General features: G+C 37.1%; 1 protein-coding gene across 4 annotated transcripts in view; it reads right to left on the bottom strand.

Annotated features, from left to right (window-relative positions):
- The window catches only part of LOC111139452 (probable ubiquitin carboxyl-terminal hydrolase FAF-X), a 149,302-nt gene that overhangs the window by 6,614 nt on the left and 128,742 nt on the right, over positions 1-13,946 (bottom strand). For all 4 annotated transcript variants that reach the window (XM_022491711.1, XM_022491710.1, XM_022491712.1 and 1 more), the window contains 8 exons: positions 13,196-13,337; positions 11,389-12,136; positions 10,623-10,746; positions 9,414-9,639; positions 8,739-8,868; positions 2,792-2,977; positions 1,978-2,198; positions 1,803-1,891 (listed from right to left, as the gene is read on the bottom strand). In XM_022491711.1, the coding sequence (XP_022347419.1) occupies positions 1,803-1,891; positions 1,978-2,198; positions 2,792-2,977; positions 8,739-8,868; positions 9,414-9,639; positions 10,623-10,746; positions 11,389-12,136; positions 13,196-13,337 (1,866 nt within the window). The remainder of the gene's footprint in view (positions 1-1,802; positions 1,892-1,977; positions 2,199-2,791; positions 2,978-8,738; positions 8,869-9,413; positions 9,640-10,622; positions 10,747-11,388; positions 12,137-13,195; positions 13,338-13,946) is intronic.

Raw genomic sequence — 13,946 nt, 5'->3', positions numbered from 1 at the left:
TTTGACTCTTCATATACTTACAAAAACCACTAACAGACTACAATTACTTTTAGAAACTAAATGTTACCATATAACTAATTAAAGAACAAGTACAGGGGCATCTTGGTGGCGCACTCAGTTAAACGTCCAAACCTTTGGTTTGGACTCAAGTTACGATCACAGGGTGGTGAGATCCAGCTCTATGTGGAGGTCTTCCCTGAGTGCAGACTCTGTTTAAGACTCTCTCTGCCCCTCCCTACTATCCCCCTACCTTGCCAACATTCACTAAGATAAATAAATCATTAAAAATGAAACAATAAAAAAACCTCATGTATAAAATAATCTGAAAATATTTATATGGAGCTAAATACTTATCAAAAGACTAAGCTAGTTTTCTTTCTTTCTTTTTTCAGATTTTATTTATTTGATAGAAGACATAGAGAGATGGAACACAACTAGGAGGAGTGGGAGTGGGAGAAGCAGGCTTCCTGCCAAGCAGGGAGCCCAATGTAGGGCTCGATCCCAGGACCCTAGTATCTCGACCTGAGCGGAAGGCAGATGCTTAATGACTGAGCCACCCAGGCACCCCCTAAGCTAGTTTTCTTATTAAAAAAAAAAAAAAAGAAAAAAAAATTAAGGAGAAGAAAAAAAAATCTCATATTAAGAGTGAAACTGGAACTTTGGGTTAAAACATTAAAAATGAAACAAATTTTATTTTAGTTTTTAAAAAACGTTTTATTTAGGGGCGCCTGGGTGGCTCAGTGGGTTGGGCCTCTGTCTTCGGCTCAGGTCATGGTCTCGGGGTCCTGGGATCGAGCCCCGCATCGGGCTCTCTGCTCAGCGGGGAGCCTGCTTCCCTTCCTCTCTCTCTCTGCCTGCCTCTCTGCCTACTTGTGATCTCTGTCTATCAAATAACTAAATAAAATCTTTAAAAAAAAAACCAAAAAAACAAAAACGTTTTATTTATTTGACAGAGAGAGGAGAGAGAGCACAAACAGGGGGATGGCAGAGGGAGAAGCCAGATGTGGGGCTCTATCCCAGGACATTGAGATCATGATCTGAGCTGAAGGCAGATGCTTAACTGACTGAGGAGGCGCCCAAGTGCCCCTTCATTTTAATTTTTTAATTATTATTTCTTTTTTTCTTTAAATGAAACTTTTAGTTTTAAGGAATCTCTATACTATGGAGCACCTGGGTGGCTCAGTCATTAAGCATCTGCCTTCGGCTCAAATTGTGATCCTGGGATCCTGGCACTGAGCCCTGCATTGGGCTTCCTGCTTGGCAGGAGACCTGCTTCTCCCTCTCCCACGCCCCCTGCTTGTGTTCCTTCTCTCACTGTGACTATGTCAAATTAAAAAAAAAAATTTTTTTTGGGGCGCCTGGGTGGCTCAGTGGGTTAAGCCGCTGCCTTCGGCTCAGGTCATGATCTCAGGGTCCTGGGATCAAGTCCCGCATCGGGCTCTCTGCTCAGCAGGGAGCCTGCTTCCCTCTCTCTCTCTCTCTCTGCCTGCTTCTCTGTCTACTTGTGATCTCTGTCAAATAAATAAATAAAATCTTTAAAAAAAAATTTTTTTTTTAAAACGAAACAAAAGAAGTAATCTCTACACTGAAATTGGGGCTCAAACTCACAATCTTGACATCGAGAGTCATATGTTCTATCAACTGAGCCAGCAAGGCACTCCTAATTTCTTATTATTGTTTCTAAGATAAAACATTAACAGAGCTTCAAGAAATAAAAGTATATTTGGCAGCTGGTAATTTCAATTATTATTTCTAGAACCTAAAAAAATGTAATTATTCTGGTAGCAAAAGTATGTATTCACCTGTGAGTCTGCCAAGAGTCTTCAATAAGTAAAATCTGCAAAAGTAAATCCAAATATGGCCGAAGTTCATAGGTGTATGAATATGCAACCTAGAACAAGTAAAAGATAGTTGAATTACTAATTTAAAGGAATCTAAATCAAGTTATGGACATATGAATGTTTATTTTCCTCTAACCTGCCAGAGAAGTTCACTGAGGACAGTAGAAGAGAACTGAGGATTCTCCCAGCAGCAAAAACGAAGCAATTTGATGGTTTCCTCAGAGTTACTGCAGTCTTCGATAATTTTCTTCACATAACTTGTTCTCACAAACAAAATGTCTGCCACATTCTGCTGAATTGGCATTATAGGCTGTGATAAATTAGGATCACCAAAAGGATTGGGAAGAGGGGGATTACCTAGAATAGATCATCATCAGTGAAAAGCCAATTAACTTCTATAAAAAATTATAATACTGAATTTTTTATTTCAAAAACTGACTATAAATTAACTTTCCTAAGTCCAGTAAAATATTCATTAAAATAATCATATGTATTCCAAGATGATAAGATCTAAAAAATGCAAACACTGACAATGAAGATAAAAAATTAAAGTTAAAATTTTTAAGCCAACAATTTCATAACTTAAGGGATTTATCAGAGTAGGTAGTAAATTTTTTTTTTTTAAAGATTTTATTTATTTATTTGTCAGAGAGAGAGAGAGAGTGAGCACAGGCAGACAGAGTGGCAGAGGGGAGAAGCAGGCTCCCTGCGGAGCAAGGAGCCCAATGCGGGACTCGATCCCAGGATGCTGGGATCATGACCTGAGCTGAAGGCAGCTGCCCAAAATTTTTAAAAATTCTTTTTGAACATGTGAAACAGCTTCATGGTTTAAAAAAATAACAAAAGCATGAGCCTTCAGGCTTGTAGTTCATTTTTATAAATATTCAGGGATTTAAGTAATACAGAAGTCTATGATTATTGTTATGATATAGAATAAAAATCTACTTTACCATTGATTGAAGACTGCATTCTTGATGAGACATTGCAACAGCGTATCAGCTGAGACACTACTGAATATAACTTGCCCAATTCAGCATACTGATATTTGATTGGAGGACCTGGTCCTTCATCTAAAGACACTAGCATAAATGTAGCAGGTACACTCAATTTCAGAAGCTGTGTCTTTTCTGCCATGCCTATCAAAAAGGGGAGAAGAATACATGTTAGAGAAATAAAAACAACTAGAATGGCAAGTGTTGCACTAATAGAAGGTAATTATCTAATATAGCTGCCTATAGTTTTATGGAAGTTCATCTACTCTGTTTAGACTACAGAAATACAAGCAGAATAAAAAAATACATTGATTTAGTTTAATTATTCTAACTGAAATTGTGACTGTGGGATTCCAGTAACACTGAGCTCTAAGGAAATAATACTCTTTGGATCTAGAGACCTAAGAGTGCCCTAGATGGCAACTCTCATCATTATAAAGTAAGGTAGGGGCACCTGGTTGGCTTGGTTGGTTATGTTTCTGTCGTTGGCTCAGTCATGATTCTGGGGGTCTTGAGACTGAACCCCTCACTGGGCTCCCTGTTTAGCAGGGAGTCTGCTTCCTGTCCCTTTGTCCTTCCCCATTTGTCCTTCCTCTCACCAATGAATGAATAAATAAATAATAATTACTTTTTAAGGGTTCATTTATTTATCTGAGAGAGTGAGCGAAAATGCATGTGCACAAGCAGGGGGAACGGGAGAGGGAGAAGGAGGCTCCGGAGCCGGATGAGAGACTCAATCCCAGGACCTGGGGATCATGACCTGAGTCACAGGGAGACACCTAACTGACTGAGGCACTCACCAGCTCCTAAAAAAAAAATTAATAAAAAAAAATAAAGTGAGGTTAGTAAAGAAAGAAACTAAATTAAATCAGAAAAAAATTTCTTTTGTAAACTACTATCCTCTTTTCCTTTCTCAAGCAAAAAAAAAGAAAAAAAAGAAAAAAAAGAAAAAAAAGAAAAAAAAGAAAAAGAAAAGGCAGGGGGGTCTAAATTGCTATTTCTACCACCCTTATTTTCCAAATCTCATGACCATTTAGTGCCTGTCTCAACCTTTCTTTGAAGGTAAAAACAGTTCTTCTTAATTCCTACTTCTCAAACTCTTTAACCTTGGATTTCCTCTCTCATTTTCTTTCTACCTCTTTTTTTTTTTTTTTTGCTATTTCTTTATCTTACTTGTGGTTTCTTCCTTCTAGCTATGAAGATTGTGTTTCTCTAAAGTTCCCATTCTCTTGACCCTAGTTACTTTTCTTGTGATTAAGTCTACAGTATTAGATAATATGCATTGAAATGATTTAAAATTTGGATATACACATCTCACTATTCACTGAACTTTTTCATTTAAGTGTGGAACATACTTTTAATCTTCCCAAATGAATTCCTCTTCCTATGTTTCCTCTCAGTAATGGCACCACTACTCTCTCACTTCAAGTGATATCTTGGTCTTTTACTTTAAAAAAAAAAAAAAAAATTTTTTTTTTTCAAGTAATCTCTATACCCACATGAGGCTTGAACCTGAGATCAAGAGTCCCATGGTCTACTACTGAATGAGCTAGTAATCAGTATAATCTTTCTAAGGCAAATATTAATAAATAAGCTTCCTTTATACCCCAGGAATATGTTCCAAGACCTCCAAGACTTGATCTATATATATACTGTGTTTTTCACCCATACTCACATACTTTGTAAGTTACACATGATAAGGGATTAACAACAATAACACAGAACAATTTTAACAACGCGCTGTAGTTATGTGGATCTAATCTTTCTCTCAAAATACCTTACTATACTCACCACTCTTCTTGTGATGATGGGAGATGATAAAATGTCTGTGTGAATGATGTTGGGATGTAATGTTATGCTATCACTGACCTTCTGTCAGAACCTCAAGGGAGGATCATACACATCTAGACCACAGTGTACATAACTGAAACCACAGACGGAAACCAGAGAGAAGTGGGGGGTGGGGGGACTATTGCTGTGCTATAACGGCTCTCAATGCCCTCATGATAAACTAAAAACTTTTTCTCACAAGACTTGTCAAAACACCATGTGTTAGAGCATCTTGCTAATTCCTTCTTGTATATCATTATCTTTCACCAATTCAATTCATACTGAGTAACTTTCAGTAACTTCTTTGTCCAATAAGCCATTCACTCCATTTACCAACAAATTCCCATATTACTTACTCCAGCAAGCCCTTCTTACTCTCTAAGTGTAGTTCAGATATGCCTTGGATGTGTATGATAGCACTTGTATTTTCCCTTGTATCACAATATTTTATATTCCATTAAAATTCTTTTTGTTTTATTAACATATTTTACTTATTTATTTGACAGAGTGAGAGAGATCACAAATAGGCAGAGAGGAAGGCAGAGAGAGGGGGAAAGCAGGCTCCCCGTTGAGCAGGGAGCCCAACGCGGGGCTCGATCCCAGGGCCCTGAGACCATGACCCGAGCCAAAGGCAGAGGCTTAACCCACTGAGCCACCCAGGTGCCCCATCTCATTAAAATTCTTTATGCATTACTATATTCCCAGGACCGAAAAAGGTTCACAAAGTTTTATGTGAAATTCAAAAATCCTGAAAAACCTTTTTTTTTTTTTTTTTAAAATAATGCTGGTGTTGGAATCCCTGGATAGCTCAGTAGGGTAAGCATCTGCCTTTGGCTCAGGTCACAATCCCAGGGTCCTGGGATTTAGTCCCACATCAGGCTCCTGCTCAGCAGGGAACCTGCTTCTTCCCTATTTGTGACCTCTCTCTCTGGCAAATAAATCAATCTTTGGGAAAAAAAAAATAATGTTCATGTCACAACACATTTTTTGGTGAAGCCTGTCTGGTTTTAACTGTTATGATACTCCCCAGCCACTGTCACAGAATGAATACTTATTACTGAAATATTCAGATGTTTGATTATGGGGTGCTGCTGCAGACCTTACTGAGAAGGTCAAAGAATGTATGGCTTAGGGAGGAGGGTATGTCCTGCATGAAGCATTGGGTGTTATATGTGAACAATGAATGAATCATGGAACACTACATCGAAAACTAATGACCTACTGTATGGTGACCAATGTAACACAATTAAAAAAAAAGAAATTATGGGAGAAGTGTTTTAGGGAGAAATATGAAATAAAGTGAAAATTTTCATGGAAAAGAAAAGAATGGACAGCATATGCAATGTTTCACCTTTCTAAAATGCAAAATATTTTGAAACCTAAAATAAAGCTTTAAGGATTTATTTATTCATTTAAAAAAAAAAGATTATTTATTTATTTATTTGACAGAGATCACAAGTAGGCAGAGAAGCAGGCAGAGAGAGAGGAGGAAGCGGGCTCCCTAATGAGCAGAGAGCCCAATGCAGGGCTCGATCCCAGGACCCTGGGATCATGACCTTAGCCAAGGGCAGAGGCTTTAACCCACTGAGCCATCCAGCCATCCTAAGGATTTAATATTCAGATTTATCAATGCATAATTATTTATGGCTATATCAATTACTATTAAATTCTACTATGGACCAATAAATGATCTGTAAATAAACAATAACTGAAATGAAAATACAAAAATTATAGGTATGCCTAGGTGGCTCTGTTGCTTAAGTGTCTGACTCTTGATTTTGGCTAAGGCCCTGATTTCAGGATCATGGGCCTGAGCCCCTTGTCAGGTTTTGCACTGGAGCTAGCTTAAGATTCTGTATCCCGGGGCGCCTGGGTGGCTCAGTGGGTTAAGCCGCTGCCTTCGGCTCAGGTCATGATCTCGGAGTCCTGGGATTGAGTCCCGCGTCGGGCTCTCTGCTCAGCAGGGAGCCTGCTTCCTCCTGTCTCTCTGCCTGCCTCTCTGCCTGCTTGTGATCTCTGTCTGTCAAATAAAAAAATAAAATCTAAAAAAAAAAAAAAAAAAAAAAAGATTCTGTGTCCCTCCTTCCCTTGTCCCCCTCCCAACCACACATGCTTTCATGTGCACTCTTAAAATAACAAAAACAAAAACCTACAAAATATCATTTCTGTGAATGTTTAAGTTTAATAGTTTTGCATTAAAAATATGAATAAAAATAAGGATAACCTCCCCCACAAAACTTGGCAGCTCTTTCTGCCCATGTATCCTGTCCTTGTGCTATTATAAAAGTTATCTTTTTGCACCAGAAAAACAAGAACAGTGTGTGCTTGTTTGTGTGATATCCTCTTCCCTCTTAACCATAAGATTCCCAGAATCTCAATTAGAGATACATAAGGGAAAGGATAATACACTACAGAAACAACGGGAAAAAAAAATAAAGTGTTCTATTAAGTAATTAGCAGTGACTATTAGTTAAGTTCATACACATTATACTTTACAAAGAGGAATGTCTGGATAAACAATTTAACCTTAGATACAAAATTATTTGTAATTAAAATGATCTCTGGGGTGTGCCTGGGTGGCTCAGTTGGTTAAGCATCGGCCTTTGGCTCAGGTCATGATCCCAGGGTCCTGGGATGGAGTCCCACATCGGGCTCCCTGCTCAGCTTCTCCCTCTGTCCCCGGATGCCCCTTGTACCTCATACTCTTGCTGTTTTTCAAATAAATAAAACCTTTAAAAATAAATAAATAAAATGAACTCTGAATTAATTCCTCATAAACTTCTACCCAAATATATATTAATAGTATAGAATTTTCAACTAAACTGCATCTCAAAAAGATTAGTAATCCTGAGCTATTGGGACATCAAAATCTGAAGCACTGATGTTTAAACTTTGTAATGTAAATGTAAGAAATTTACTCTTCCTAAACTTTTTTTTTGGTAAAAGATTTTATTTATTTATTTGATAGGGATCACAAGCACGCAGAGAGGCAGGCAGAGAGAGAGGAGGAAGCAGGCTCCCTGCCGAGCAGAGAGCCCGATGTGGGGCTTGATCCCAGGACCCTTAGATCATGACCTGAGCTGAAGGCAGCGGCTTTAACCCACTGAACCATGCAGGCACCCCTCTTTCTAAACTCTTAATAAACAATAATTTATAAGAATATTAAAAATTTTAGAAAATTTCTTATGTATATTCTTGACTATCCATCCATTCAGAAAACAGTGACTAAGAATTATTGTGCAAAAAACCCTGATCACAAGGATTTTATACTCTAGTTGTGGTGGGCATGACAAAAAAACTTAAAAATCTAATCAAAAGACAATAGAATAATAAGCCTAACAAAAAAATAGAGCTTAAGATTTTAAGTAAGCACTCTGGAACAACTAAGAAGAAATGAACACCAGAAAAGCATATTTTGAAGTTACTGGTTTCAAAAGAAATTAATAACTTATGTACATTTTCACTGCCTTTATTTTAACAAAAACACAGATATATACAATGCAACTAACTTCTTTAAGAAGTGATTCTATTTTTTTTTTCCTTAAAGCTTTTATTTGAGGGAGAGACAGTATGAGAGAGAGCATTGAGGGGGAAGGGTCAAGGGTCAAAAGGAGAAGCAGGCTCCCTGCCGAGCAGGGAGCCCAATGAGGGACTTGATCCTAGGACTTTAAAATCTGATCATGACCTGAGCTGAAGGCAGTCGCTTAACCAACTGAGCCACACAGGCGCCCCATAGGAAGTGATTCCTAAACCTGACAAGTGTAACCACCTGGGATCCTTCAGAAAATGGAATTCTGATCTGTAGCATGTGGGATATAGCGTGTGAAACAGTTTTTTTAAAACCAGCATTAGGAGATAAAAATATGAGCAAGACTGCATAAATTACCAGAATCCAAGATGAGAATTCCCATTAAAAAGTGATAAAAATAAATCTGCAATGGATTTTAACTACATAAATATGGACTACTGCTTCTGTTTCAGAAGAAATTAGATCTCATCACTGCATTAAAATACATTCATCATTTAGTACTAAATGTGAAATAATACATTATATGGAATTAAAAGGAATTCTTACCTAAATTGGCATACATTACAAACAGATTGAAATATTGTTGTAAATGACGGCCATGCTCTGAAACCTCTCTTCTGAGGAGATTTAATACTGCTCTTAGTAAGTGATCACTCAAGCTTAAGTTATCACATGCCTGTGAAGAATAAAATATTTTATTAGCAACCAGATGGAGAAAAGGATACTTCCCATATGTATGTTTGCATTAGGGGTATGTTCATATATATGACTGCATTAGGCAGAAATATCAGGAAGGAAATTACTAAAAACAATTGCTTTAGAGAGATGGGAGAGCTGGAAATTTCATTGTAGATGTTAACTGTTTTAACTGTAAAAAAATAATATCCATGTATACAGTTTTATGCTAAATAGGCATATTTAGCCATTATAATTAGGCAAATTTAGCCATTATAAAAGTAAACACTCCCTGAATATATGTAATCTGAATATTTACTACATAACTGCTAGTAACTGAATAAACAGAAGAAATTTTCCTTATATTCTGAAAGCACCCAATAATCATACCCACTGCTGTGAAATAATTTTAATAAACTCAATAACTTACGCATGGCTGTATATATATGGTATACATGTAAAACAAACACATATGTTTAGTGATTTTATCTTGCAAGGAAAAAGAGTTTACTTGTATTTTACTGTTAGAGAAAAGCTTTCAATTACCTGACCAGTAAGTCCAGGAGATGTAAATGATGAAGGACAAGGTCCATCTTGCAAAGAAAAATGTGCAATAAATACTATAAGTTTTGCAAATGCACCCCTCACTTCTGCACTAGGGCACTCAAGGAGATATTCAGAGAAGCGATTTGAAACATTAAAAAGAACATTATGAGCAAACCAAAACCGCACATTTTTGCTATGACGGAGTAGAATGCACAGAGCATCATACCTAAAACAGAAAAATATATGAATATCAACTTTTATTAATGTGCTTCTGTTTTGATTTCTATAATGAACCAACAAACTTCTATGAATCAAATAAAAAAGTTCTCTACAATTAATGGTCATGGTTGGTTCTAGGTACAGTATCAGAACTGATCTAGTCCTATAGTCATAAGATGAATTAAATGAGAACTTGTACGGATGTGTATGTATTTTCAAATCCCCTCCTGATGGGAGTGATCTTCTATTCTTAAGATGCTGAAAAGAGCTGTTAGATAAGGTATTATAATGTCCTCCATATTTTTACAATTAGAAACTTAAGACAGTAAACACTTAAAAAAAATTCCATATTGGGGCACCTGTGTGGCTCAGTGGGTTAAGCCTCAGCCTTCGGTGCAGGTCATGATCTCAGGGTCCTGGGATGGAGCCCCACATCTGCCTCACTGCTCATCAGGGAGCCTGCTCCTCCCCGATCCTCCCGGCCTGCTGTTCTGCCTACTTGTGATCTCTTGCTCAGTCAGATGAATAAATAAAATCTTAAAAAAAAGGGGGGTGCTTGGGTGGCTCAGTGGGTTAAAGTCTCTGCCTTTGGCTCCAGTCATAACCCCAGGGTCCTGGGATCGAGCCCCACATAGGGCTCTCTGCTCAGCAGGGAGCCTGCTTCCTCTCTCTCTCTGCCTCTGCTCTGCCTACTTGTGATCTCTGTCAAATAAATAAACAAAATCTTAAAAAAAAAATCTTCCAAACTTTTAAACTTAAGTCAAAATTCCATCTAGATAAAGCTTATAACTTTCACAATGAAGCAGTAAAAGATAAAACTTAATAGAAATAGTAGTCAATTTTTTGAACAGAATGCATACTAAGACTAAGCGATTTTAATACTTTCAACACTACCACCAAATTTTTATCCTATGTTTGAAATAAGATTCTCATGGCTAGGGAAATATAAAGCAGTTCAGCATAATATGAATAAAATTCAAAGCCATGTACCAATCACTGGCAGGACCACGGACAATTTTCTTGGTGTGAAATCCAGTGGTAAAGAGGAATCTAGCTGCAAGCTGAATAGTAATCATAGTGATTTCTTCTGCTTCAGGCAACAAGTGATCTTGTCCTTTAAAAAACATACATATAAACAAACAAAGAAGCCCAATGTTAAAAAGATCTTAACTAAAAGTAATCTTTGGTTTCTATGTTAGCACTTCACAAAACCATGTTTCAAACTCATTTGAGTTAAATTATAAATAAAAGCTCATCTATGTTTCTAGATACTGTGTCACTACTCAAAAATACAGGGCTCTTTAACATCTGACTTCAACATAATGAACTAAAAGTGCTGACATTGGGACACCTGGATGGCTCAGTTAAGCATCTGCCTTTGGCTTGGGTCATGATCCCAGAGTTCTGGGATTGAGTCCCACACATGGGGCTCCTTGGTTGGTGGGAAGTCTGCTTCACCTTCTGCCTGCTCTGCCTGTCCTGCCTGCCATTCCCTCCGCTTATGCTCTCTCCTTCTGTCCCTCTCTGACAAACACAAAAACAGAAATCTTCAATTTAAGAAAAAGCTGACGTCTTTAAAATAAAATGAGGCTAATCATTTTCTGAAGAAAAAAGGAAAAAGAAATCTGAAGGGAACTGAAAAAAACCTTCACAAAACTGAAGGAAAATATTAATATGCATTTATGGCTGAAAAAAATCCTGTAAGTGAAGTAAAAATTATTCTTTATTGATAAAAAGCTAAATTCCAGAAACTTACCTGGAGCAGGGCTTAGATAAATACCATTACATGTAAGCAGTTTTTTCACAAACTGAAAATACTCTAAACTGTACTGCATTCGGTTATGCATGAATTGCACATTTTGTTTTCGAACACTTCTCTCAATGGCTGGTGACATAATTTGATGGGGTCTTGTGATAGTTAGCTCTGATATATATCTTATCATCTCATCATCTTGGTCTATTGTGTCCATTCGTTCATAAAAAAGTATATAAGCATTCCACCATCTTTTCTGGCGCCTGTATGACATTCGCTTCATCATATGATCAAATACTTCTCCCATGTACTCTCCACCGAAACACTGATTTTTCATTTCTTCATCATCATCCATTTTACATTCTGTTACATCTCCATCATCAAATTTATACCAGCGATTTCTCTCACCATCTTTACCATTCCTTTGAATGATGTAAGAATAATAATGTCCGCCACTTGCTTGACCACTGTGTACAAGCACACCCACAAGTCTGTATTTCGTGCTTCCTGTTGTCTCACTTTCAGACTGCTCATTCTGTTGTATCAAGTGCTTGTCTGGGTTTACATTATTTTCTTCCAGTTTTGTAACACCTGGTACTGTGTAAGGTTCCATGTCTAGCTCTCGTGGAAATTCAAAATAATCATTGAATTTAATTGCACATTCTCTTTCCCAGTCATAGTCAAATCGTTTCAATTGTATAGCAAGAACAGGAGGTAACTTTTTAATTAGCAAGCGCTTTACTGTATCAACCTACAATAAACAGTGAATATAAACAGGTGCTTTTATAACTCAAATAAAACATAAAAAATTTAAAGATTTATTCAGAAATAGAGAAGTACATGAAAATGAATATAATCAAGATCATTTTGTTACTACTTTTCCAAAATATTTATACTAAGCCTAAAAATATGTAATTACTGTCTCATGTGACACAGAAATTAATGGCTCATGTTTCCATACTCTACTTCTATATGATCATGTTACTTTTCTGATGTTTATTTCTATGCTAATGAACAGAACCTGCTGTGAGCAAACTTAAGAAATATTGCACATAATAACAGCATCTAATACATAAGGCACTTATGGTCACATAACACGTTAAATGCTGCACACATATTAACATATTTAATTCTGTTCTGAAAAGGTCCTACCTCAAGGTCCATAGTTGAAAATATGAGGAGAAAGAGTGGTAGGATATGTAAAAAACAGACTGCCTCAGAGGAAACTGTCTGACATCTATAGGTAGCAGACAATATTGTGGGTTTAGAGATCATGATCTAAATGGTGCTTAATGTCAGAATAATACAGGTAGTTAGGGGATGAGAGTAGGGTTCAGAAAAATATTTCTGTAATATCCACCTCCAGAGAGATGTTATCATTCCATTTCTAACCACTTAAGTTGCTAGATTAATTGGCTGGGTTGAAAAAATGAAATCTGGTGTTTAAAAAACTGCAAGTGGTTATGAAAATCTGATGTAACCAAATACAATGAATGATTCTAAACATGAAGAGTAACCTGAACTACAAAAGAGGAACAGTATTTTCTATTATCAGCCCTTCTAGTTTGAGGAATTCAATAGCAACTGTGACATCTAAAATGAATCATCCAATGAAATGGTTTTAAGTCCTGTATTTTCTCTCAATAGTTTACCTGACAAATCTTTAAGTTACTGTAACTGCCTATCTGCCATGACTGTAACAAAGCAGAGCTAGAAGAGTGGTGGATTTTGATGCTGAACACAAGCAACTCTGACATCTTCTAGTTCTGTTAAACGTTATTACTGATTTTTAAAATCAGACAGTACTTACCTTTTTATCACATTTTTCACATCGATATGCATTTGCACCTTCCAATAAATCTCCTTTGATATACTGTTCCAAAGAATCAAGAAGGTTTTGGTGATTTCTAATATCTACATTCAGAGTTGTAAAAGATTCTTCACACTCGTATCTAAAGATATTATTTTAAGAGACAATCAAAAGGATTTATTCCTTAGGTTTCTAGTTATCCTTTAGTTGTAAATTTGATGCAAAATGTATTTTTAGTCTCTATTATATCATGTCAAATGCATTAGTCAGAGAGTTATCAGTAAGCTTGTAGTTATCTTTTTATTTTTTTGAAGATTTTATTTATTTGAGACCGAGAGAGAGAACATGAGAAGGGGAAGAGGGGCAGAGGGAGATGAAGGGCAGACTCCCAGCTGAGCATGGAGCCCGAGGTAGAACTTGATCCCAGGACGGAGAGATCCAGACCTGAGCCAAAGGCAGATGCTTAACTGACTGAGCCACCCAGGCATCCCAAGCTTATAGCAACTTTTTTTTTTTTAAGATTTTATTTATTTATGTGACAGAGATCACAGTAGGCAGAGAGGCAGGCAGAGACAGAGGGGGAAGCAGGCTCCCTGCTGAGCAGAGAGCCCAATGCAGGGCTTGATCCCAGCACCCTGAGATCATGACCTGAGCCGAAGGCAGAGGCTTAACCCACTGAGCCGCCCAGGCGCCTCAAGCTTATAGTTATCTTAATGAATTTACAGTTACCACTTGGTTTGTGTGTGCAAAA

Source organism: Enhydra lutris, unplaced genomic scaffold (assembly GCF_002288905.1).
Source record: "Enhydra lutris kenyoni isolate GAN:26980312 unplaced genomic scaffold, ASM228890v2 scaffoldscaffold108, whole genome shotgun sequence".
Taxonomy (NCBI): Eukaryota; Metazoa; Chordata; class Mammalia; order Carnivora; family Mustelidae; genus Enhydra; species Enhydra lutris.
This window is presented reverse-complemented; position numbering and strand designations above follow the sequence as displayed.